The sequence below is a fragment of the Ctenocephalides felis genome, unplaced genomic scaffold (assembly GCF_003426905.1).
Source record: "Ctenocephalides felis isolate EL2017-DRISC unplaced genomic scaffold, ASM342690v1 CF-g0.4_SCAFFOLD_03571, whole genome shotgun sequence".
NCBI classification, from domain to species: Eukaryota; Metazoa; Arthropoda; class Insecta; order Siphonaptera; family Pulicidae; genus Ctenocephalides; species Ctenocephalides felis.
In genome coordinates this window covers 68,723,320-68,749,705 of record NW_020539725.1, presented here as the reverse complement: position 1 = coordinate 68,749,705, position 26,386 = coordinate 68,723,320, and the positions used below count along the sequence as shown (strand labels likewise).

General features: G+C 29.5%; 1 protein-coding gene across 1 annotated transcript in view; it reads right to left on the bottom strand.

Moving 5' to 3' along the window:
- Positions 1-1,571: 1,571 nt before the first annotated feature.
- LOC113386623 overlaps positions 1,572-26,386 on the bottom strand; it is a 60,872-nt gene continuing 36,057 nt past the window's right edge. Inside the window, 26 exon segments of the mRNA XM_026624391.1 lie at positions 1,572-1,862; positions 1,935-2,091; positions 3,273-3,419; positions 3,530-3,679; positions 3,795-3,906; positions 4,818-4,971; positions 5,036-5,220; positions 5,417-5,659; positions 5,783-5,986; positions 6,097-6,273; positions 6,403-6,576; positions 6,754-6,848; positions 6,962-7,144; positions 7,351-7,486; positions 7,569-7,741; positions 7,923-8,075; positions 9,362-9,493; positions 9,757-10,007; positions 10,308-10,448; positions 11,850-11,926; positions 11,929-12,041; positions 14,353-14,479; positions 17,070-17,184; positions 19,660-19,835; positions 21,628-21,711; positions 21,783-22,000. Of these exon segments, the coding sequence (XP_026480176.1) occupies positions 1,572-1,862; positions 1,935-2,091; positions 3,273-3,419; positions 3,530-3,679; positions 3,795-3,906; positions 4,818-4,971; positions 5,036-5,220; positions 5,417-5,659; positions 5,783-5,986; positions 6,097-6,273; positions 6,403-6,576; positions 6,754-6,848; positions 6,962-7,144; positions 7,351-7,486; positions 7,569-7,741; positions 7,923-8,075; positions 9,362-9,493; positions 9,757-10,007; positions 10,308-10,448; positions 11,850-11,926; positions 11,929-12,041; positions 14,353-14,479; positions 17,070-17,184; positions 19,660-19,835; positions 21,628-21,711; positions 21,783-22,000 (4,168 nt within the window).

Here is a 26,386-nt window from a genome sequence, read left to right as displayed (position 1 = left end):
ACCACAAATTTCCATTAAAACTAATTTTACTAGTCAAAATGATTTAAAAAAATATTGGCTATTTAAGTACAATTTATTAAAACATTCTCACTATCGCCAAGGTTTTTTTTGAATTTAATTCATTTATAGTAAAACCCCGCTAAGACGATTTTTCAGAAACCAGACCAAAAATTTTCAATACTCCGGGAAATTATATTAAAAACAATCGTCTTAACGGGATTATACAGTATCCTTTTTTTTTACTCAACTTAAATCTTTGAGACTCAAATATTTAGGGGCCAATTTTCAGTATAAAATAGTTAAATCTATGTTTCAAAATGCACTGCAAAAGACCGGCAAAAGCGTATTAAGCCAGAAATTATATTAAACACGATCGTCTTAACGGGGTTCTACGGTATCATTTTTACTTAACACAACTTTAAACTTTGAAGCTCAAATATTTATGGACCAATTTTTGGTATAAAATATTTAAAACAACGTTTTAAGCGGGAAATTATATCGGCAATAATCGTCTTAACGGGGTTCTACATTATTTCTTTTACTTTCTTTAACTTAAATCTTTGAGACTCGAATATTTAGGGGTCAATTTGCGGTAAAAAATAGTTAAATCTATGTCCTTACGCGTTTTACACATGAAACCTAACCTCCAAATGGCACCAACGTCAGAAAATTAATTTTAGTTCGACTTCAGGCATGTGCTATCAAAGTGACAACAGAAAGTCGCATTTATGATAACATTGTTATTTGATATTTGTTACATTTGGAGGTTAGTTTTTAGGTAGAAAATGCTCGATCGAACAGCAAAGACATAGATAGAAAATTCGTCAGAAATAGCAAAGACAATAGTTTCTTAATACTACTCATTTGATTAAAGTTGAATTTTCCTGAAATATGTCCATATCTAGGGGCCAATTTTAGGGATAAAATAGTTACAGCTATGTCTTTACTCGTTTTACACATAAAAGCTAACCTTCAAATGGCACCAACGTCAGAAAATTAATTTTAGTTTGCCTTCATACATGTGTTATCGAAGTGAAAACAGAAAGTCGCACTTATGATAACATTGTTATTTGTCATTTGCGCCATTTGGAGGTTAGTTTTTATGTGGAAAACGCTGAATCGAACACCAAAGACATAGATTTTGACAGAAGAGAATTGTCAATTTTCGGGATAAAATAGCTAAAATAGCAAAATCTATCTTTACGTGTTTTACGCTTAAAACCAAACCTCCAAATGGCACCAATATCAGAAAACTAATTTTAGTTCGCCTTCACACATGTTGTCAAAGTGACACCAGAAGGTTGTACTTATGATAACATTGTTATTTGTCATTTGTGCCACTTGGAAGTTAGTTTTTATGTGGAAAACTCTGGATCGAACACTAAAGACATAGCTTTTGAGGGTAGAAAGTTGGCCACTCCAATAGTTATAAAACTGATCACGTTTTTGTCAGAAAAAACAAAAAAAAAAACAGTTTCTTAATACCACTCAATTGATAAAAGTTAACTTGGTACTTTTTTAAAAATTTAATTATCACCTCATCCATTTGACTTCTATCCATCTATTATCAATTATCCTATAAATGGTGACAAATCAGGCAACTTGAATCCTTGGAAGTTGATCGGTGCGAATTGTCTCTGGTTTCTCGGATGTCTTGGAGCTGGTGGAACCAGTCCAGGTATCTGCACCTGTCTCAAATTATTCTGACTCCTTCCTGGTTGGAAATTGTTATTTCTGCTAGGCGTTGAAGCCAAAACTAAACCGCATTGGGCACTGCAAACGTCATCGGCCAGGATTTGTTCGCGGCTCCATTCTCTCGCCAATTGGGCGCAGTCGGTGATTCGGAGGGAAGCACATTGAGCCTAGGGGGTAAAGGATATATGGTATTATATAGGGTTAAATAAATATGTTTTTTTGTTTTTTTTTTAACTTACCCCTTCGTTGGAACAAACACATGATGTACAAGGCGACGGGAATGCTGATTCTCCCAAACCAATTGTTCTTCCAGCAATTTGGCAGCTGTGGCCAACGTTGTCTCGCCAAAATGCCAAGTTGATTTGTTGCATTGAATTGCATGGTACACGAGGGTTTCTGCAATTTAAAAATCAAAACATTAGATTATTATGTATGAAAAAATTATTGTCTTAAAAATATTTCATAACTAGCTGACCCGGTAACCGTTGTTTTGCTAAGTAAGGTATATTCTAAACAATTTCTAGAGAAATATATAAACGAATTCTAGAGAATATCTAGAGCAAATATAAACTATATTGTGATCACCATAACAATTATATCACGCCAACTACTTCATCATTGTAGAAATGTGCTTTTTTGATGTCTTTCAAAAATTTGTTATCTATACCTTTTCACCCTATAGATGGGTGTCTTGAAACGGCCAGGTGGCAAACAGGTTTAATGTCTTATTTTAATTTTAAAGGTATTTTACAAAATAATTACATTTTTAACTAATGCTAAAAAACTACCAACAGAAGAAAATACTTTTATTATGGATTTTCAAAGATTACCGTTTATCTACCGATAGCAAAGTCATAAGAATCAAGGTTATAGCTGGTTCTACATCTTTTTCCCTCTACTTTCAAATATTGTTGTTAATGAGTGTATAATTATACAAATGAGATCTTTCAGAGCACCGTGTTTGAGAAAAATATGATTTGCAAAAAAAGAGTGCTACAACGCCAAAAACTGCATTTTCATATTAACATTTCAAAAAAGTTGATATTTTGAGTTTCTAATAACACTTGCGATCCGTGTAATAACGTTTTTGTGTATAAATATAACTACGAACAAAACTATTTACTACAATTTAATCATAATTAAATAATATTCGCGTAATACATCCTATTAAACGTAATTGAACATCATCTGTAAAAACTATTGGACATTTGACGTATTAGCTACCACCGTCCATTGTTTTATTCAAATTACGCTTCTACAAAAATGTTTAAATTAAAAATGTTAAGGTTTTACGCGATTTTGAAATAATATCTCACCTTTCCGACAATCTCTGGATTGGCACAAATTTTGCAAGACTAAGACTGGCCAAATCGGTTTAGCCGTTTTCGAGTTTTAGCGGATCATTTTATCGAGAGCTCCATTTTTATATATAAGGTGAACGTTTGCTTCTTGAAAATTTCGTAAACTTTTTTTTGAAGATTACTAGATCGATGGGTGAATTTTTAGGGTTGATGATAATAATAGCAATGTGCAAAGTTTTTCAAGAAAAAATCATGGCTGTGGAATTATTTACTTACAAGAAGTTGCTGGGTAAATCAAAAGCAGCCCTTTGCATATCGCCAGGAACATCCATGTTCTCACAAAGAATCTTTGATAATGTCGTTTTCCTAATTTCTGCCAATTGAGCTTCACTAAATCTTACAACTGGATCTTCGTTTTCGTACCTAAAAATGTAAAAAATCTCTTATTCAAAAATACCTTTGGCTAACAAAAATTGAAATTTCAATTAAATGTGGACGAAATATTCTGATGGTTGATGGTATTTTTAACTCACCAAAATCTGTCGCATTTTCTCAACTGTCTAAATTGTATGGCGATGATGCAGGCAAATGTAGGTCCTACAAGACCTCCTTGCAATGGTCTTTCTGACATTCCACCAGGGAATAGATCGATGTCATCGACTGTGGCGTAGATTCTCTTCAATCTGAAATAAATAAAATATAATCACATTCATTACTTCTATTAGAAATTTTGTTAGTTTAAAGATTTTGATTCTACACTACGTTACTGAAAGAATTTTGTCTACATATTTTTCCTACCTCGTGATAACTTCTGGTGGGATCTCCCTGGTCAAATCTTCAAAAGTTCTGGCTTTCTTTAAATTGCAAAGTGCTCTGTAGTTGTTGTAAGATGGAATTCCGTGGTCACGTCCTGAAATTTAACATGAGCATCAAGAATCCACTTTCAAAAAGGACTCTACTGACGAGCAAATTAAATGAGAACATGAAAGTTACAAAAGAGGATTCTACTGACGAGCAATTTAAATAAGGACATGAAAAATACAAGAAAAGACTCTACTGACGAGCATATTAAATAAGGACAAGAGAACTACAAAAAAGGACCTTACTAACAAGCAAATTAAATGAGAACATGAAAGTTACAAAAAAGGATTCTAGTGATAAGCAATTTATATAAGAACATGAAAAATACAGGAAAGGACTCTACTGAAGAGCGTATTATATAAGAACAAGAAAAATAAAAATAAGGACTCTACTAACAAGCAAATTAAATGAAAACATGAAAGTTACAAAAGAGGATTCTACTGACGAGCAATTTAAATAAGGACATGAAAAATACAAAAAAGGACTCTACTAACAAGCAAATTAAATGAGAACATGAAAGTTACAAAAAAGAATTCTACTGATGAGCAAATTAAATAGGAACTTGAATATATACAAGAGGACTATACTGATGAGCAAATTAATTAAGGACACGAAAAACACAAAAAAGGACTCTACTGACGAGCAAATTAAGGGGGCAATTCTGTCGTAACAGAGCTCACAAAATACCGTTGTCATGGCAACGCTCTTTCATGCTTGTTTTAGGTATTAAATTATGAAAATGCTGTGCGATCAGGCGAATTTTACATATAAACAAGCAAAGAATAATCTTATGATAACAGAATTTTAGGAAGGATTTTAGCAAGGAATTTCTTGCTTGTTTATATGTAAAATGCGCCTGATCGCACGACAAATAGATAGACTTTTATCTGCTCTGTTACGGTAGAATTGCCCCAACAGTTTTGTTTCTATTACTAATTTTTTCAAATATCATTCCCTTACCTCTTTGCAAATTCAAAGCTACTAAATCCACTCCAGAAAATGGTATTTTACGATCTTCAAACAAATGATTTGTGACTTCTCCAGTGATGAATTGATCTAAGGCTTCCATGGGAGTTGCCACTAAACCTCTGGCCATTTCGTCAATCATGAAGGGCTAGGAAAATAAGATATAGGGTATAATAGAACAACTCATTTTTATTCAAAAATTGTATATTTACCTGCATCAGCATGTCTGTTTTGAAGAAACCATCCCTGAGCAATATTGGTGGGTCGACAGGTTGATGTGTTGGGCTCAATCTAGGCAAATGAGGTCTTAATAAGGAATGGCCAATTCGGAAAGCGGCTGAGGCAAACTCTGTCAGGATTGTTGGATTGCAAGATGGATTGTATTCTTTATAATAACCTGAAACAGAAAAGAAACAATTATAACATTAACCAACTAATTACAATTGACCAATCGCCAATGGTAATTGGTAAACAATTGAGGCTACAGTGCAGTCTTAATTATCCCATCATTATAATTATAATATATAAGTTGAGTTGTGTAGGAGATAAATATTGGGAAAAATCGAAGAATGATTTTTTTGTCTTTTGCTTACCTTGAGGTAATAGTTTAAGTCCATACAAATTAACAGCGTTCCAACTCAACAATCTAGGCAACAATTCATTATATGTGATATGTTGGTTTTGAGCAATCAAAATTCTTCTGGCATGTTCGAAGATCAAATCTTCACTCCAATGTGGATTTACTTGACGAAGACCTTCTGCTATGCGATTGTGCTCTCTTAAGAATATTGTGTGGATCACTGTTAAACCTGGCTGTTCTGATGCTCTTCCATCACCTGGGGAAAAGGATAAAGTCATCAATTACATATCTATAACTATTCTTCAAAAGAACAAAAAACTTGACAGTATAATACATAAGATGAATACCATATAACATTTGTTTATGATAATTATTTTACCTGCTATAAAACAGTATCCACTAGCAGCTCTACATTCAGGATGAACTGGACTCCTAGGTAAAAGTTCTTTGCCTCTTCTAGGATGTGCTGTAGAGTTCATACGACCACCATATCCTCTCAGATCACGGAATACACAAACATTTTCACCATAAACTTGAGATGCATCCAAGAAATGAGTGTTTTGATTGACTTGCTGACGAGGACCTTAAGAATTAAAAAATACTTATAGAAGATCACAAAATAGAAAAACTTGGCATTGAAATGTTGAAATCAATTTCAGTCTGTCATTGTCCTTGTAATTTCATTCTTAATACCTAGTTGCTGTTGTCCAGGTAAAGATCTCATGAATGGGAAACACATTCTTTCACCACTCGTCACATTGATTTCAGGATAATAATGATCTCCTGGTGGAACTGGGAAAGGATTGCATTCAGGATGCACAGTTCTAGGTGAATCACAACGTCTGCAATCTGGTACGGATTCGTGGAAACCTGAAATGATAAAACACACACGTTGAATATATTATAGTACCAACTCAATAGAAATATTATATTTCTGAATTCAATATAAGTAGAACTATTAGAATGCAGAAATTTAAAAATTTTTGTGTCAATTTTTACCTTTGTGGATGGGAGTCATGGTAAGATCATGATCTAAGAATTGAGCATATTGCATGACCATCATTGAGTATCTGGTGTGAAGATTTGAGATATCTGGATGGATCAATGTTGAGACTACTCGAGGTGATGGTAAAGGTGCTCCTGATTCTCCAGTGATTTTAGGCTGGGACAAACCTTGAAACGAAATTTTGTGGTAAATCTATGAATTATTTTGTCGAATTGAAAAGTATGTATTTTTAGGACAACGAAAATTGAAGAAATTCAAATGATAATCAGTTTATTATGTCTGGTACTTCTGATTTTGAATTTATTAAACGTATGCAATAAAAGGAGAATGTTTTTATATCATACCATCCTCATATTGAGCTGGCAGTAACCGAGAGAATACTGTCAAACTTTTTCCAAGTGTTGGATTTCTCAAATTGTTGCAGTGACCACTGAATGTTCTGAAATAATAGCATTTTATTTAAAATACACATAACATGGAAGTTGACTATGACTAGTTTACTATGCAATGTGTGTCATCATTGAGACAAAAACACAAATTTTTATTATGTACCTGAATGGTGTGCTAATATCACAAGTGGTTCCAAATTCTTCACATTCAGTCTCCAATGTGGGAGCTACAGAACCCAAAAGTGAACTAACATCAACACTTTGCAAACTGTCGGTGAATTCTTCTCGTGTAAAAGCACTGTTGAAGCCTAGATTGTTGTCGTTGAAGATTTGGCGTTTACGCCTCCTAAAAAATAAATAGTGGTAATAAATATCAACTACCATCAGAAATCAAAGAAAGAGAAAAATTTGATTGGAGAAACCTTCCTAAAGCCAAAAAGCATCAGCTTATAGGTTTATTGGATGATGAAATATTCTGCTAAACAATGAAGATGAAATTTTGCTTTCAGTAATCTCATACAGAGGAATTTCGATAGACATAAATAATATTACCTGTTCAGGGAGTTCAAAATTTCGTTAGAAGTAAATTCCAAAAAGTGTGAAGAATTAGCCAAAGCCAAAGCTTGTCTATTTGCTTTGCTGAAAGCTGCAGCTGTACCAGCTGGTGATTTTGGATCCAGACCACCCACTAAAACAAGTAATAGAAAATTATGTAAACTCCTTCAGCTGATGAACTGGTGACATATCCTAATTAATGCAAAATTTCTTACTTCGTTCCCAGTTTTCATACTCTTGTTTTCTTCTGTTGATCATGTCTTGTTTGGCTTTTTCTAAGGCATCCATTAACAAATCTTCAGGAATATCACTTAAAGACATGTGGTCGGCGTCCATCCAGGCAGACAATTGTAAATGAGGTAGTTGGTTGCATAGGAGACCGGCATTCCTTAAAAATAATAATATAATATAAATGGAAATTGATTATACATCATTTGATTTTAATTTCCAAAATACTGGACAACTTAGATTTAGACCAAACCAAAATAGTATTATTACAATCAATTTAGGTACTTTTTTAGGAAATGCTTTATAACTCAAAACTTAAGATTTTTTGTATTTTTACTTACAAGTAGGGATCTTCTGTGATGAAAGCTTTGGGTTGAATCCTTTGTTTTCTTTCTCCTTGTGAACACAAAAGTCCTGCTAAAGTTACAGTTCTTATAGCTTGCAATTGCTCATTTGTCAGTGAAGATGGAGGTAAATCATTTTCGTACCAGAATCTAAGGAAAAATAAATTTTATATAAAAATACAAGGTAAAACAATTATATTCAATTTAATAACATATGGTATACATGAAGAAGTTGGAGGCTTTTTCGACTTATGCAACTAAACTAATACCTCGTAGGCCATTATAAATTTACCATACATCAAGTCTAAGTAATAGTGAATTTGATAAAATCCATCTGTTTTGTGATTTATCGATAGCATCATTTAGAATGGCAATTTTCCTGTATGTTACTTAACATTCAATATAAAGTAAAAGTAAAGCAGTACAGACAGACTGAATTGCTTATATAACATACTAGCATTTCATGTTATGCGAAAACCACTTTTGATATCAATTTATGCAGTTATAGAATTAATTCTAAAACGACTGAAGAACTGCATTTTATATATGAATAACAGAATTTTCACTAATCAATTGTAATAGAACTCATCACTTCTCTCCATGGAATGAAATCTAAGTTTGTATTTCAACTTTATTTTTTTTTGCTCGCGTAAAACAGCTTTTGATATATCTCTGTATCATGATTGCTTAAAATAATATTTATCTTTAATATTTATTATTAATAATTTTGTATGTCGGATTTAAATTATGATTTGACGTTACATTCTGCTAGAATTTACTAGACTTACTAATTCTTACTTATTATTCACCAGAATTGATATATGTTACTTAGGGTGGTCCTTAATATGAACATTTTTGAATTTTATTGCTCCCATGGGCTTAAATGCTTTCAGATTGATAAAAATCAATTCTCTGAAAGTTTTAGCTCTTAATATTGTCTTTTAGACAGAGCCCAATTCAATCAAAGTTTTGTATGAAAATAGCATGAAATTTTTTTGCAGATTTAATTTTTTTTTTCAATTTTCAATAAAAAATGACACGAATTTTCATTTTTTATTCATTTGTCGCTAAGTTATACCTAAAAAAATTTTTTTTTAGTTTTCAAATTTTTTTTCATGCTATTTCCATACGAAGTTTGATCGAATTGCGCACTATCTAAAAGACAATATTAAGAACTTAAACTTAAAGAGAATTGTTTTTTATCAATTTGGAACCATTTAAGCCTTTCGGAGCAAGGAAATTCGAAAATGTCCATTTTAAGGACCACCCTAATGTTCATACTTAAAAATACTTTACTTGAAAAGAAAAAAGGTGGTCCATTTTTCACCAGAATTCATATATGTTCATACTTAAAAATACTTTACTCGAAGAGCAAAAATATGGTAAATTTTTTAAGAACCAAGAAAATATTCCAATTGTTTCTATTAATTTATTACCTGTCGCTGTTTCTGGATTTCTGGAACTGCAAATCTAACAAACATGATAGAGTTGGACCAAAAATAGCTCCTTCTACTGGAGTTTCCAAAATTGCTCCTACAATCAAATCGATGTCGTCGACGTTTCTGAAAATTGAAAATTGTAAGGTCAATAAATTGGTAATATATTGTCAATGTATGTTGCTGAGGAATGGCAATATTTAGTCTGACAAAAATTTACACCAAATTGAGTTATCGATAAAATTAAATAGTTAGCCAATTGAAGTAATTATGATGTCTACCCATTCTGAATTTATGTTGATAAAAAAAACTATAATATAACTTTTGTGATGCCCCAAATTGATTTCGATTTCTTTTTGTCTTCTAAAACGACTAATTATGTCAATTTTTCCTACCCATATGCCAACTTAAGATTCTCAATGACATCCTTCTTAAGTCCAGCCGATTCCAATTGATTCCAAGTAGCATTTTGTGGAACTCTATTTCCACATAAGTTCAATGCATTGGTGTACGATGGAATTCCATGATCCCTGGCTTTGTGTATCAACAAATAATTCATTACTGAACTGCTGTCGTCAGTTGCAAAAAGAGTTGCTTCTTGGGCAGAAGTTGCCAGGAGAGATTTTATGGTGGAATCTTCATTTTTCTGAAAAAGAAAATAGATTAATGATTATATTTTACGAAGCCAATAAATCATATTTAATTTAATAAATATAATTTGTGATTCTTTCTCAAATTTAAATACCTAGAATAAATCATCTTCAATAGTTATTACACTTATAAAAACATTTTAACCAAAAAAGTGTGACCTTACCAATTGACCCACTGCAATATCTTGCATATCCCATAAATAAAATGTTAAATAATTTTGTATGATTGCGTTTATTAATGTACTAAATTAATTAGTGTTTCTTAATTTTTTTTATTATTTATTTTTACTACTTACCAAGGCAACTGATATCATGGTCGAAAAAATAGGCAAAGCTGCCAGAGCAACTTCGTTAAATGTTCCAGCCCTGTTATTACTGGAATAACCATTGTAGTATCCTGATTGTTGCAGACGAAGTTCTGGTTTGCTCACCGCCAGCTATAATTTAAAAAAATAAAATATTAATTATTTTTTAAGAATCAGGTCAAACATGTTGTATCTCACAAAGGGCGTCCATTGATCACGTGATACTATTAAGGGGAGAGGGTGTGTTCTGACAAAAAATCACGAAAACTCTTCTGGGGGAGGGCGGAGAATAGTAAGATATAATGTGCAAATGTAAAATTTTTACATTTTTTTTCTCCCCCTTAGGGGATGTTCATTAATGACGTGAGATTTTTAGGGGGAGGGGGGTCTGACAAAAAATCACGAAATATCACGTGGGGAAGGGAGGGGTCTAGAGAGATATCACTTATATTTATTTTTCACAAGATTTTTTAAAAAATCCAAACATTTTTTAAAAAATGTACAAATTTTACAATTTTTTTTCCAAACTAAAAATACACGTGATGTTGGTGGGGAGAGGTGTTGTATTTTTAAACATCACAACGTATCACCAAGGGGAAAGGGGGTCCAAAAATTTCTAAAAAATCGGTCACATGATAAATGGAAGCCCCCTTAGAGGTATGGTAAGATATCACGTGTATTTATTTTTTACTTGTTTTTTTTTTTAATCCAAACATTTTTAAAAAAATCAAAAATTTTACCATTTTTTTCTCGTAACTAAAAATACACGTAATGTTTGGTTGGGAATGGGGTTAATTTTGAATATCACCAAGGGGAGGGGGTCCAAAAATCCTTTAAAAAATCGATCACGTGATTAATGGACGCTCCCCAAAGAGAACCTCGAGTTTTTTTCTTCTGGGATTTTGATGAAACTTTGCATAGCGATAGAGTTGATGGTCAAATCGAACTGTTTAAAATATTATAGGCCTGTGAGAAGTGGTTTATAAAATTATGGTTGCCCTTCCGCATGTAATATTTCGAGATTTTTTGCCAAACTCTTGAATCTATTTGGAAAATTCGCAGGTTCTTGAGTATTAAACACAAGAATAAAACACTGTTTAAAACTTTTTAAGCCAATCACAAAAACAGACATAATTCACTTCCTGTAATAATGAATTTGAATTCAATCACTTAAATTCACTAATTATTAAAACAAGTGTTAATGAAAATAATATTTCATTTATAATTTTGTTCTTTCAAGTTCAAGATCGCAATTACTGCCAACATTGAATTACGAACTTGATCGATCAATCTTGACTAATGATCGATGGTAAATTATAATATCATTAATGATTGCAATATAAATCGTGCATGTGTAATTTCATACATTTTCTCTTTCATTACGAATTGTAATAATGTTAATGTTGATTGATAATGATATGGGTAATTAGAAAAACTTATTATAGTAATTGTAATAGGAAAAATCTGATAGTGACAAGACTATAATCTAAAGTAAAAGATATTTTAAGTAAAATATATGTTATATTTCTTTACCTCTCCTAATATTGTTGGTAGAAATTCGTTGTACGTGATATGTTGCATCTGAGCGATCAAAATTCTCCTTGATTCCAAAATAAATCGTCATCGTTCCAATGTTGGTTCAATCTGGATAATTCAAAGGCCAAACTGTTGTGTTCCTTCAGCAAAGATTTAATTAGTACGGAAATTGGAGATTTGTCGTCACATCTGTAAAGAATTAATTAGAACAAAAATTATTAATTAGCATCAGAATTTGTTAACTTTTTTGCCAAAATTTTGAACAGAGTTTGGAAATTTAAATACTTTTTGTCAGTTGGGAATGCCTTGATTAGATTTTGGCATAGATGGATTGGGATTGATTTGTTTGACGATTTTGATGAAACACTTTTTCATGGTGATGAAAATTTAATGAAGTAGTAAATATAAGCATTAAACCTAAATTTATACGAATAATGAGCGAGCAGTAGGTCTTAAGCCAAATTTAAATATCAACAAATGACTAAGAAAATCTTCAGTCTTCTTTTCTGAAAGTATTTTTTTACTAAATTGTTGCTATATTATTTTGCCCTTTACATAAAAAAATGACATTATATGAAATTTTCAGAATATTCTAAGAAATTTGTATTTTAGTCACTATTTTGCGTAAAAATGGTATCGTTAATAAAAACGACTCCAAAATTTATTCCTAGTGAAAATTCTCACAAACTTTTAATTTATTTGTAATTTAGTTACTCTTTTTTCACACTAAAACAATTAATATATGAAATATTTACAACATTCTAAATTATTTGTATTTAGTTATTATTAAATAGCAGTATTTATATTTTTTTAATATTTTTTGCCCTTATGTAGAATTAGATTATATCTTTCAATAAAAAAAAATGTAAAACTATATGAAATTTTTAAAAAATTCTAAAATATTTGTTTCTGCTCTAATACGCTATCGTTAATAAAAATGATAGCTAATGAAATTTTCACAAAATTCTAATTTTTTTGTAATTTGGTCACTCCTTTTTTTACATTGAAACAAGACATATATGAAATGTTTCCAATTTTCTTTTTTTGTATTTTAGTTATTCAATTATGGTAGCTCTCAAATAGCTTGTTAAAAAAAGACAGTATTTGGAATTTTAACAACATTTAAAATTTTTTGTATTTTAGCCATTCAATTATTGTAGGTTTAAATGTAAATTTAAATTAAAATACTATAGTATTTTGAAGACTTTTTTCTGAGAAGTATTTTATACAAAATTGTTCACATAAAATCAGCTTTGTCTTTCAAGAAGAAAAAAATGTAAAAAAAATAATATTAAATGATATTTTCAGAAAATTCTAAAAGCTTTGTATTTTAGTCTCTTTTTTCGCATAAAAATGGTCTTGCTTATAAAAATTAAATTTTAATTTGTTTGTAATTTAATCTCTCTTCATTAAGCAATACATATATAAAATGTTCACAGAATTCTTAATTTTTGTATTTTAGTATTTAATTACAGTGACCTTAAAATAGCATGTTAATAAAAAAGACAGTATTTGGAATTTTCACATTTTTTTGTATTTTAGTCAATTATTGTATATTTAAAAAAAACTTCTCCAAAAATGACATATTCTCATTAATATTCTTGGACAATGTTGGTTTAGAAAACGTCAAATACTATTTTGCTTTTGCAAACTCACTAATTGAGACATGAGTGAAAATTATCGAACACTTCGACTTCAGTATAAATCAATAGACTCTTATATAAGATAAGATTTATTTTTTCTAAATTTAAATAAGTTGCAGTAGTACTCAGATCTTTTGTCTTGCAATCACAGACTTACATTATATTCACGTATCATATTGCTTGATATCGAGCTTGTTATTTTGAAACACGACTAAATTCCAAATATCCTATCTAATAATAATATCACATAAAGAATGAACAAATACTGGATTATATTCTAATAAGGAATTAGGAATTAGGAATTATGATGGTCTTCCAATAGGAATCTAATTAGACTAAATATAATACACCTAATCTTTGCATATGATACAATTAACAAATCTAATAATTTATTTATTTTATTACACGATTTAACTTCATACTCTCAGTCGTTATTAAATAAATCTATTACATAATATTTTCCTTATTGATTTTTCTCATTAAAAAAATGAAAGCCATTTGATCAGTTATGAGCAATTGAATCATCTGGAGCAGAAAGTTAAGGCTACACAATCAGATCGGCTAACACGATTTTATATCACGATATGAAAAAACAATGGACAATCGATCATGTTAATCATTCATTTTATTTAATTGAATTTATGCTATAACTCGATTAAATTTAAAGTGGTTCATAGTACCATTTAACATAAACATTTAACCGATAATAGCCTATGTATGAGGATTAGCAGTCCATGTGTAAGATAAGGTCAATGAAATAAGCCTAATAATCTGTATTCTTTAATTTAACTTACTCAAAGCTATTACTAAAGCTAAATTAAAAAATCATTTGTCCATTTGTTACTATTTTTACTTACTTTGTACATCTTTTCAAGTCCACCAGACCGCCGTCGTATTTTCTCAATCTGCTAACTTCTTCATTTGTTCCATACACAGATGATCCATCAATAAAACCACTTGCAGAATTTAATTGCTCTCGATGACCTGTAAATTAAAAAAATATATAAATTAAAATACATTGATAAATATAATTATATTTACTTATTTGTCTCTTGACGTTCCGAGTTTTTCTGCGTGACTCGAAAATTGAGATACAAAAATACATATATTCGTCGGAGAATGTTTCACTTGAAAATGTCTCAAGTGAATATCTGATATCGTACTGCTTGATAACAGGCTGGCGTTAGTGTTTCTTAGTATACATTAATAGTAGAGTTTCACTACGATATTTAGTTTCTTTTTCCATTGAATATTTTTGTGAAATGTGAAAATGTGATCTTAATGCAAATGCTGTTGGCTCCCGACTTTTAGTACTGCTCATAATATTTCCTTGTTTTTTATATGTAAATTACGCCTGATCGTACAGCAAATGATAGAATTTTCATAAAATCACTACCTATCATATTTATAATCATACTTATTTATCTATGCTATCTTTATTGATAAAGACATTGTAATGGCAACGCATACTATGAGGCAGAATTGCTTCATAAGAGCTTAACACATTTCTGTTAGCTCGCGCATTATTGTACAGCTCGATTTTACTTATGCCAATAAAAAATTTCGCTGTTAACTATATTAATTTTATATAGTTCACATGAATTAGTATATAAGGTATTCTTATATACAATTTTTGGAACCCCATATCCTTTGATGGTAGGGGTTAATGAACATATCAAAATTAAAAAACACTATTAAATTCCCGAAGGGAAATTTATGTTTTTACTAGAAAATCCGACTCGGTAATAAACACATATATATACTCTATATTTTTTCTCAGTTCGGTGTCAAACCACATGGGATTTTCTGGCGAAAAATATAAATTTTCGGTAAAATAATTATTTGTTCCTAATTAAAATCATATATCAAAGTACCTATAACTGTAACACTTTTTATTCGTTCTTGATACAATGTTCATAATGTTTTAATAGATATTTAACGGTACATTGTTGTAAAGGTGAAATTTCTCTTCTCAATGTAATATGACGTTGTCAAACATAATAAAGTATGTGTCGTTAAAATGATTGATGCTTCATCTATAATACTCCGACTTTGTGATAGTGACAACTTTTCAAGAATACTTGTTAAACATCTTGTGATAATAAACTGTTTTGAATAATAAACATTTATTCTAGTGGTAATATAAATTATTTGAAGGGTAGGTCGACCACCGATATCTCAAAAACAAGTAAAGTTAAGAATTTTTTAACCACAATATTTGAAAGTAGGGGGCAAAAAATGTACAACCAGTCTCCACCTTGATTCTTACGACATACTATCAGAAGATAATAGAACATGTTGAAATCTTTTAAATTTCTTCCTTGTTAGTTTTTTTAGTTATGAGCATTTTTAAGTATTAATTTTAAAGATTTAAAAAGTTAAAAAAAATTATTTTACAAGAGATAGATTAATATGTGGGGCGCATGGCATCGCGCCTTAAGGCAATTGCTGGAACTTCCCGTACCGTAATTAAACATTCGAAAAATTAAAATAATCAATAATTGTTTTGAATAATTTCGAGTAGATTATTTTAAAAAAACATACTGCAAAACTTATAAGTACTTTTAAATTAGGCGAAGAGCGTATTCTACAAACAACTTTGTGTATGTTTATAAGAAATTTGTTCTTTTTTTAATTTGATTTTTTTTTTGATAATTTAGAAATTTTTTCGAAATTTTGAAATTTTTTTAGAAGTTTGAAATTTTTTGGAATTTTTTAAAGAAAACGTATTTTTTAAATTTTTGAAAATTTTGAATTTTTTGAAAATATTATGAAAACACATTACTACAATATGATAATTTATCTGCGCTTTACATTTATGATGTAAATATTAAATTCTTAATAACAACTGTACTTATATTAAATATTCTTAGCATAAAAATTTATACACTAATATTTATTTTCGAAGAAAAATTTAAAAACTTATTTCCTTTTATTTGAACAAAAAAAAAGTATTTCTTTTTGAAATATTTCTGATTTCGAATAGTTTTTTAAACGTGAGAAAAAATTAACTGTAAAAAAATTGATGTAGGTGGGAGTTTTACTGAACATAGTTAGATAGTTGTTTGCTTGATTTGTGGTATTTTGTTTTTTTTCATTAATTGCTCAAAGTCGAATTGGATCTTTGTGCCCCGCTCCACTCCCTAATTTTTATGATTTTCAATCTTTCAAATTAACTAAATTAACAAGAATGAAGAATTTTTGAAAATATGTTAGAACTAAAAATAAACATAGCTAACATGACTTTATATACGTTATTTTTACTACTTTTTGGTCTAGCCGTGCTCGTGGTGCAGAAGTTCAAGCTTTGGTCTTGCAATCACAGGGTTCCTAGTTTAATCCCCATAGTAAAAAATAGTGTTTAAAATATCAAAAATATCAGATTATATTTTTCTCCGGATTTTTATGAAATTATATGCAATAAATACCAAAAGAGTTGATAAGTAAAATCTATTATATTAATAAACGAAATGGACGTTGTCTCTCTTGTTACATTATCGTGTCGGTTTTTGCAGTTTAGGAATAAATTAGATATTATAATAAAATGTGCTTGGAATTTTAAAATTTCACTTACTGTATTTGCAAGAATCCTGATTTTGTGCTGGTGCTGATCTTATATAATCGATACAAACTCCATCCACCCTATGGTAGCATTCAGGATGTGCAGTCTGCACTTTGCAACAAGTTGTCTGAAAAATAATAAGAAAAACATAAAATTTGTTGAAAAAATTAAATTGAAATTAAATAAATTTATAAACTTAAGGGGTATTGCAATATTTTTGTTAAATCAGGTGAAGCATTAACCTAAGAATTGAGATGGGTATCTGTAAGTGAATGAAAAAAAAATCAATACAATTTACAATTTGCAATCCAAATCCATAAAAAAATAATCAGAATTCCTAATATACTATACCGCAGTATAAAGACTTTTGTATTCTTTTGTATTAAATATTTAAAAAATAAAGTGTATATATTTTCTCATTGAACAAAATTCCTTATTATTATTTTGTTGTGGATGAGAAAGTAATGAAGAAAATTATGATATTTTCTTCATGTCAGAGACTTAAGAGATAAGTCATTGCAAATTAGTAAGAGAAAATCATTCTTTCCATGATAGTCGACAATGATATGCAAATTGTAGTAATTTAGGTAGAATTATTGTACATTTGAATGGAGAAATGATGATTTACTTGTACTAAAATGTAATGGAAAGAATATAGTAAACTTGGAAATCATAGTTATACTAAAATGTAAAACATTATCCATTTGATCGAAAAAAAACAGAATCAAATTTATTTTTTATTAGTAAAGCTTAAAATATTTACTATTGTTACTAATTATTTTAAATGGGACTATAAGTCAAAAAAACACGAAATATTCACGTGGGTAAAAGTATAATAAGATATCAAGTGTGTTTTCTTGAATTTAAAAAAAAATCCAAAAAATCCCAAAATTCAAAATTTTCAAAAATTTTATGAATTTTCCTAGGTACTAAAAATACATGTGATTTTGAGTAGAAGCAGGGGTGTTATTTTCAAATATCACCAAGGATAAAAAAGACGTGTTAAGAAAAATTCTTTAAAATGTGATCACGTGATTAATAAACCCAAAATTATTTATACCTGCACTAATGCAAAACTAATGAAAATCCAAACCATTTCAAACCATTTTAAAAAACTGTTTAAAATTCGCGCAAACTCCATTAAAATGCAAATATAAAGTCTACCGTAGGTGCCATTAATTATCTACTTGATTCGACCGAACAAAAACTAAACACCTAATTATAGTAAATTTTTTTTGCATCATTGTTAATTATGATAAACAATGGATTGTTGTTTTCAATAAATGTGTCATTGCCAAAATGTGGGCAGAAAAAAACTCGTAAGTTACGACAGCGGGTAACACGCCAAACATGGTTTGTAAAATTAAAAAAGACGTCATTAAAAGATTAAAAGATATTTAAGGACTTTGTGGTTATTTTGATTCATTACGTGTGAAGGTAATAGAATTACACTTATGATAAAATTTCTTGAGAAATTTGAGATTTAAGATGATGAGTTGATGTTCCTATTATATTATTAGGACACTTGTATTTGAATTTCATACGTGGGATTTTTCTCTGGGCCAAAAACGCGTCTTATGCGAGAAAGTTTATTTTATTGAGCATAATTGTTATTGTTTCAATTACTTGGGGTAAGGCGGGGCTAGTTTAGCAAATTTTTACTTAAACGGATGTAGCTCCTCAATGAAAAGTCTCAATTAATTGCTATACGGCTTAATAGATTTGTTGTTTATCGCTTAACAAAAGTGTTATTACTAGTTTTTGGTAATAAGTAAAACTTACTGTTATTACTAGTTTTTGGCAAAAGTAAAGCTGTTCAAATGCAATCTATGCTCAATGTACCCCATAGGTGGGGCAAGTTAAGCACTAAGAAAGTATAATAAAATAACAGATTCAATGTCGATTAGTGATGAAATAAATAAGTTTTTAATAACCAGTTCTATATTTATTGTCTTTATTGACAGAGAAAACAATACTTATAGTAATTTGCTTCGAATAATTAACGAAAAGTAGAATCAACAAAACAATATCGTATCTTAGGAATTATTTTACCATTATATTCAGTATTTTTGTTTAAAATCATTATTTCTTTGTATTATTACTCATAGACTTAGCTTAAATCTTAAAAGTAATAATTAATTTCTGGACGTTAATGGTGATTGTCTTAGTGACAGAACAAGTTTAGCAACTATGCCCAACTAACCCCAACTCGGAAATTCAAAATAAAAGTGAGTTTATAAATAAACCGCGAGAATTATACCCAGAATTTCTGTGCATATTAAAAGTACTATAATTTTTGGAACAATAACATTTACCTGATTAAAAATAAATAACATTTGACTAAACCAGACGAAAACTTGTGATGAATGACTTTTTTACTTTTGGTCTCAAAATAAACAAAACGCCCGTGAGCCTCACTCATTTGTCCAGCGGCCACTAGCGATCGCGGGATGTTTATTTCACCCAAACCTCTATCTTTCCGCCATATAATGCCTAAACGGACGGTGAATAGTTTTCGAGATATTTCGATTGCTCAACTTGCCCCTATGCTTAACTAGCCCCGCTCTACCCTACATGTAAATTTGCATTTACATTGACTTACATTTTGTAATTGTTGAGTTGGTTCAGCCAATTCTCTATGTAACAATTCACCCCATACTGCGACTAATGACGTCACATGTGGGTGAGGTGTTGGTGTCACGTGTCTGAACAATGACGTCAGCTGTCGCGGACCAGGCAAGGCATGTGACGTCACGGACACTCTTGGGGATGAGATACCTGGAAATAAAATACCTATATGAGAATTTTTTCTGTAATTTCGAAATCAAGAAAAACATTACATCGGCTAATTACTTATTAATGTATCAAAAAAGAAAAAAATGACAAGAAAATTTGCCACTATTTTTTATGTCACACATATATGACCAGAAATTTTTAGGGTTAGACACATATAATAGGGTTATACACATATGACTGATATGGCAATTAACGTGTTAAAAAATCTAGAAAAATTGTTTTTATTTAATTTGATATGCATTTATATAGGGTTTGTCGGAAAATGATTCTGTTTGCTTTAAACATTGAAATTATGCTCTTTGAGAAGATATCTTAGTCTTGAATATTTCGATTTCGAAATTTGTTATGACCTAAATATATCCATTGACTTCTTTTGTATTACTCTTATTATGTACTCTTATATTTTTGTAAAGGAGAAGTGTGAAAACTCCCAACACCTAATACAATATTTATTTGTCTACTTCCAATTTTATACATTTTTCTTTTCCCAGTGAAGTTTGCAGTTGCTAACATAAATTTTTGCCAATTTTACCGTAAAATAGACTAATGTTATGGCGAACATATTATTAACTTACGTTCTATTCTATACGTAATAATTAACAAGGACATCAAAAATAAAATATTTTAAAAAAAAGGGCCTGTAAGGTTCACCCGCGATTGAAGTAAAACTTTTTTGCTTTTGTACGAGATGGCATTTAAGTTAAAATAAATACATCATATAACAATTTTGAATAATGTTTATTAGTAATATGGTAACACTCGTGGTGCACACATTTATTAGAGCTATTTATTATACACATTTATATAATAATAAATTATAAATTATATATTTATAATAACATTAAAAATATTTATAATATTTCAAAGCAATAATGTAATTAAAATCACACTTTAAATACGATATGATCGGTTTGTCATTGTAATTAGCATTTAGAAATGAACCTTTGAAGTAATTGCTGATTAATAAATTCTATAATATTCGTTCACACAGTGGATTATGTTAAACAACGCCTAAACAAATATCGTTTTTGCAACTTCAATCATCATGTAATAATTGTGTTTGAAGAACTTCATGTGATTAAATTAACATGCATTCATTGACTGCTTGTATTTTTTTTTTTACTTTTTTGCTGGCGATATAATCTCATTCTTTGAGCAGCTGTAATATCTGTCTTGTCTGAAAAATATTTTCTATTCTAATAACTTCAAAAATTTATAGAAGCTACGAATAATATAGAAACTATTTCAATAAACTTTCGTTTAGTGCACGGCACAAATGATTAATTTGTTTTATTATTTTCAAGGAAACAGGGTAAAATATTGTTCTGTTTCAGGCATTGTTCATTGAATCAAGATTTTTACTACCATGTAACCTTAAAATGTTTATGCTGATTTCCTTGTTGATATCGGCACGCATACGACGACAGATCTCTATCTACGTGATACGACGACTAATCACAATCAACCCGTACAGAAAAGATTTCATCGAAAGCGAATGACGTACAGCTCTGGCGTAACGCTATTTCCGTTGCATTCTAACAGATTTACACCCTAGTAGCTCCTAAAGAAGTTTTACTTCAAAATCGAGTACTTTAAGATCCGAAGAAGCTAACTAAGCTATATTAATAATAAACTATTCACTTAAATGACTTCATTATATATTTGATCAATTTTACCTAATATTTTTGAGCTTATGTCGTTGCCCAATTTAAGTAATATTTTAATAAATTAGGTGATTTAGGTGTTTAGTGTGAATATTAATATTTAAATTTACCATTGGCATAATCTGGTTTGAGTAATCTGAGGAATATATCTCCACTAGCTCCCCAATGCCTGTGTCTGACATTGTTGCATTCACCTGTAAAAAAATTTAAAGGTTAATTTTCAATTACCAAAGTAATTTTTTATCATCTTTTATTTATTACTTACCAGAATCTGTCCTATATTTGCTGGGCGGACAAGGTTCTTCTTCTTTGTCGAATTGGCATGGTGTGGTGTTTGTGGAAAACTGTAAATTTGCTCTTTGCGTCCTATTGTTGTGAAATGCATTTTGAATCATACTCATCAGTTCAGCCGAGTAACCTGGACCGCCTGATGTGCTCAGGGAATCGCTGGTCGTACATATTGTCAGCAATGTTACCAGGGTACTGGAAATAGAAACAGAAAAATTTGTTAAAATGGGAATAATATAATAATCAAATATTTTGCCAAAGAATAACATCTTATATATAAAAATGAATCGCAAAATGTTTTGGTAAGCGCATAACTGAGCAACGCCTGGACCAATTTGGCAAATTCTGTTTTTAAAATGTTCGTTGATGTCCACGGATCGTTCTTACGGCGAGAAAAAATCGAATAATTGCCGGGAAAACTCTAAAAACAACCCTTTTCTTTTTCTCATACAAACGTAGAATCAATTTGAGCTTTATTGCTATTATATAAAGTTCATATAAATTACAAGCACTCACTGTATACTCCTCCTAAACGATTATTCGGATTTTGATAAATCTTTCTGACGTTTGAAGGAAATTTTCTAGGATGTATGTGATTATAAAGTACTGCGATGTATGTGCAATATTGTAGAAATAAATGGAAAAAAATGCAAAAAACGACATGTCATTGTTTGCATTGAAAACAAATGAAAACTATCATCTGCCACAAATTTCAATTTACTTATGAACCTAGACAATATTAGAATATGTATAGTAAATTTATGATTATGAATAAGAAAAATGAAATGTCTACATTATTATTGCCGAAAAGCAGCTGAGATGTGCCAGAAATTAAAATAATATAAATTACAGTATATATATGGCTTATTGAATGATATACATATGACAAATTAATTTTATTTATTTATTTATTTATTTATTTTACAAGCCGTCGGTATAATATTTAATATTATAATAAGGCTTAAGTCAATATTTTATAGGTTTAATATAATTTAATTAATTATTAGCTATTTTCTTACTTAATTTATTTACTATAAACCTATTTATATTTACTTAATTAAAATTTTTTTGTTCAATCCAATAGTTTGGTTTGTTACAAGTTTGTTTTTAAAAATTTAATAAGTAAGTTTTAATAAGCTTTCAACCTCATACTTTTACAAAATTAACCAATTTAGGTATAATTTTAGATATTTTTAATAACAAATTTTTGATCTTATATTATTGTATTTATATTATTATAATTTATCATTATCATTTTTATTGTTATTGTTAAATATTTTTCCAATTTTTTTTTTTTTATTATTTTACAAATTTTTAGGTATTTTGATGAAGGAATATTTTGTTTCACAATTTTTTAAGGTTTTTTAAATCTAAGTTTTTGGTTAACTAATTATTAAGTATTTTAACAATAACAGTCAAAATAAAAAAAAATTAAAATTTTGTTTTTCACAATTTTGTTAAAGTGTTTTGAATTATAAGTTTTTAGTTAACTAATTTTAAGTATTTTTAACATAACAGTCTTATGAAAATAATAATTAGAAAAAAAAAAAAAAAAAAAAAAAAAAAATGTTTTCTCAAAATTTTTTGTTTTTTAAAATTGTAAGTGTTTATTAACTAATTATTAAGTATTATAACAATATAACAAAATAACAGTTATATAAAAAACAAAAAAAAAGAAAAAAATAACAACAGACAGAAATAATAATAAATAATAGTAATTTAGAAGTATTTAGTTTAACGAACGAATTATGTTGTCACGAGCATAGTAGACATAGACATGGCTGGTAGGTGACATCAGTTAGTTTGGTTTAATTCACTTATAATATGAAATTAAGTATTAACCAGGGCCGGTCCTACTAGCGCACGCCTTAGGGGGCGCCAACACAAGATTCGGATATTAAATTTTTTATAGTTTTTTTTTTCAAATATATAATTTCTTTGCATCTTTTACTAATCTTAACACAATATTTTTGAAATTGTAAAAAAATCACAACAAATGGGAAAGTAAAGATGAACACATACAATTCGGCCCTCACGATATTGATTAGGAGAAGTTTAAGATGCAATTTTAAATCTTAAATAATAAAAAATTAAATTAATTCAATCCAACATGAAGTACCAGTGTTATGTTATGGTTATGGTTATATTATACCGTTTAAAAGACCTCTATTTCCAATATAGTGACGGAATTGAGACTCATCATTTTATTTAAAGCAGTTAAGAACATTGAACATCGCTCATATTATAAATGTATATGCATTTTGGCGTGAAGAGTAATTTGAAAAACAATAATTATTATTTTTAGGTAAACGGTAAATATTAGTATATTATATTAAAAAATTGTAGACATGGGTACAGGACAACGTCTGTCGGGTCATCTAGAATACGACAAAACTGGGTATTAAATTTTTGTTTAGTAAAGAAAAATCAACTAGTCACCCAAGTCATCAAGAAAAATTCTTTTTTATCTCAAAGAGATATTAGTTATTAATTTATTTAAATCTAATGCATAATGATTAATATATCATCCTCTGCATGTTATCATCTTATTTTTGTTTTGGACTTCGAAAATTAACACACGCGTGCGTTGACTGACATTGATCTGATGTTGATTAGATAATGTTTCTTCTTGGTCTTCATGAATAATTATTTGACCGCGTGTGCGCCGTTTTTTTCGATACTTTTTTTTAAAACTCTGTTTGTTATTATATTATGCAACCGTAATAATAATATTTATATGTATTTCCTGATTCATTTTACAAGGAAGTCGTACGTAGGGTAAAAAAGGGTTGACCAGGATGAAAAACTTTTGATCCTAATTTTATTATTTCTGCATGCATTGTAAGATGAAAAATAGCTTACAGTTACTAAAATTTTGGGTGAAATCTAATTTATATTGGAAATTGTTTGACGTAAAAACCACAAGGGACGAAGTTTAAATTTCGTAAGATAAGGATATCCATTGTTCATAAATTTAGTATCAGATATGAATATCAAATTGTCAGTTAGATGTAGTTGTGTACGTTAAGAATGTTAATGATACTACTAGTATTAATTACTAATTTTTTGCACCAAGATAATTAAAGAGAAGACTAATGAACTTCCTGAATTGCATTGAAGGCAATTGATTCTAAAATTTCTTCGTAATTAAATTGTTTTTGTTGTCTTGTTAATTATGATTCTAGCTTATAATTACCATCAATCATTCGAATAGATAAAGACTGTGCTTATATCTCAAATTTATTAAAATTAAAAGTTTCTGAATATTTTGGCATACCATAGAAAAAATTGATGCATGTTTGTGTGTATGTGCGGATACAAATTTTTGTCGACGATTTCGGGCACACCGATTCAACCGATTTGAATATTTAAAAAAACCTTCGATTTGTATTGATGATGTGGAGACATACTGATTAGTTTTTGGCAGAGGCAGGTCTAGCCGTTTTGAAGATACAGAGCAAAAAGTGCAGAAATTCCGATTAGATTCTAGACATCCGCTCATAGCGTTGTGCGTGAGCATGTTGTTATAGCTGAGTTGGTTGGCGCGTCAATGCAATTTTTTCATTTTTTTTAATATTTTTAATGTTTGTATAGTTGATACTGCATGAACTATTTAAAATTGTTAACTCAGTGCATATATTTCGCGAACGAAAAATTGATGCATTTGAAATAAAATATGTTCATTCTAAGAATAAGTCCGCTTAATTAGATCTTGTTTATATATATTTCATTCAAACATATATAAACAACGTCGTCTAATCTAATGAGTTTTCACATTTTGTCTACAAGGAACAAATAATGAAAATTCTAGTTTTTATAATATTTATTCATATACATTTTGTTGACTGATTATTTTCATTCTTCGAATGTTTAATTACTGTACGAGAAGTATCAGCAATTTGCCTTAAATTTCTTGTATTTATTCCCTACCAGCATCATACTAAAATAATAAATAAATAATAAAAATAAATATATTTCATTGAATATATATGTGTACATAATATTTCTCATTTCGGATTTTTACCCGTAGGTATATCATCCTTCATATTTGTTCTATCAATACAATAATAAGTATTTCAGATATACAAGTTGTGACATAATTCTGTGACAAAAAAGAGGAAAGAAAATTTATTCCCCAAAAAAAATCACTTAGCACTATTTATAATAACAAATAATAACTCAAAAAGGAGAAAAACCAAAATAAAAGATTTATTCACTTTATGGGAGAATATTTGCGTCGAACCAAGCTTCATTTACCGCTATGGGTCAATCAGTATATATTTTGGCATGGCGTGATTGCCATACCAAATATCGTCTTTTGTGTATTGGCCGAGGCCCGCGATGTTAACATTAGGATGATCCCCACATTTTAGATAAAAATTCTCAGTGAGCTTTTTTATAAAGTCTATTATGGTCGGTAAGTCAGTCTGTTTGTGTATGTATTTTGAAGAGTAGTAATGTCTAGTCAGTGGGTCCCTTATTTTGTTGAGTACGAGTCGTAGTGTCTTATTTTGTAATGTCTGTAGTTTTCGTAAGTTAGTCTTAGTTGTCGCGTTCCATGCCGGAGCGGCGTATGTCAGT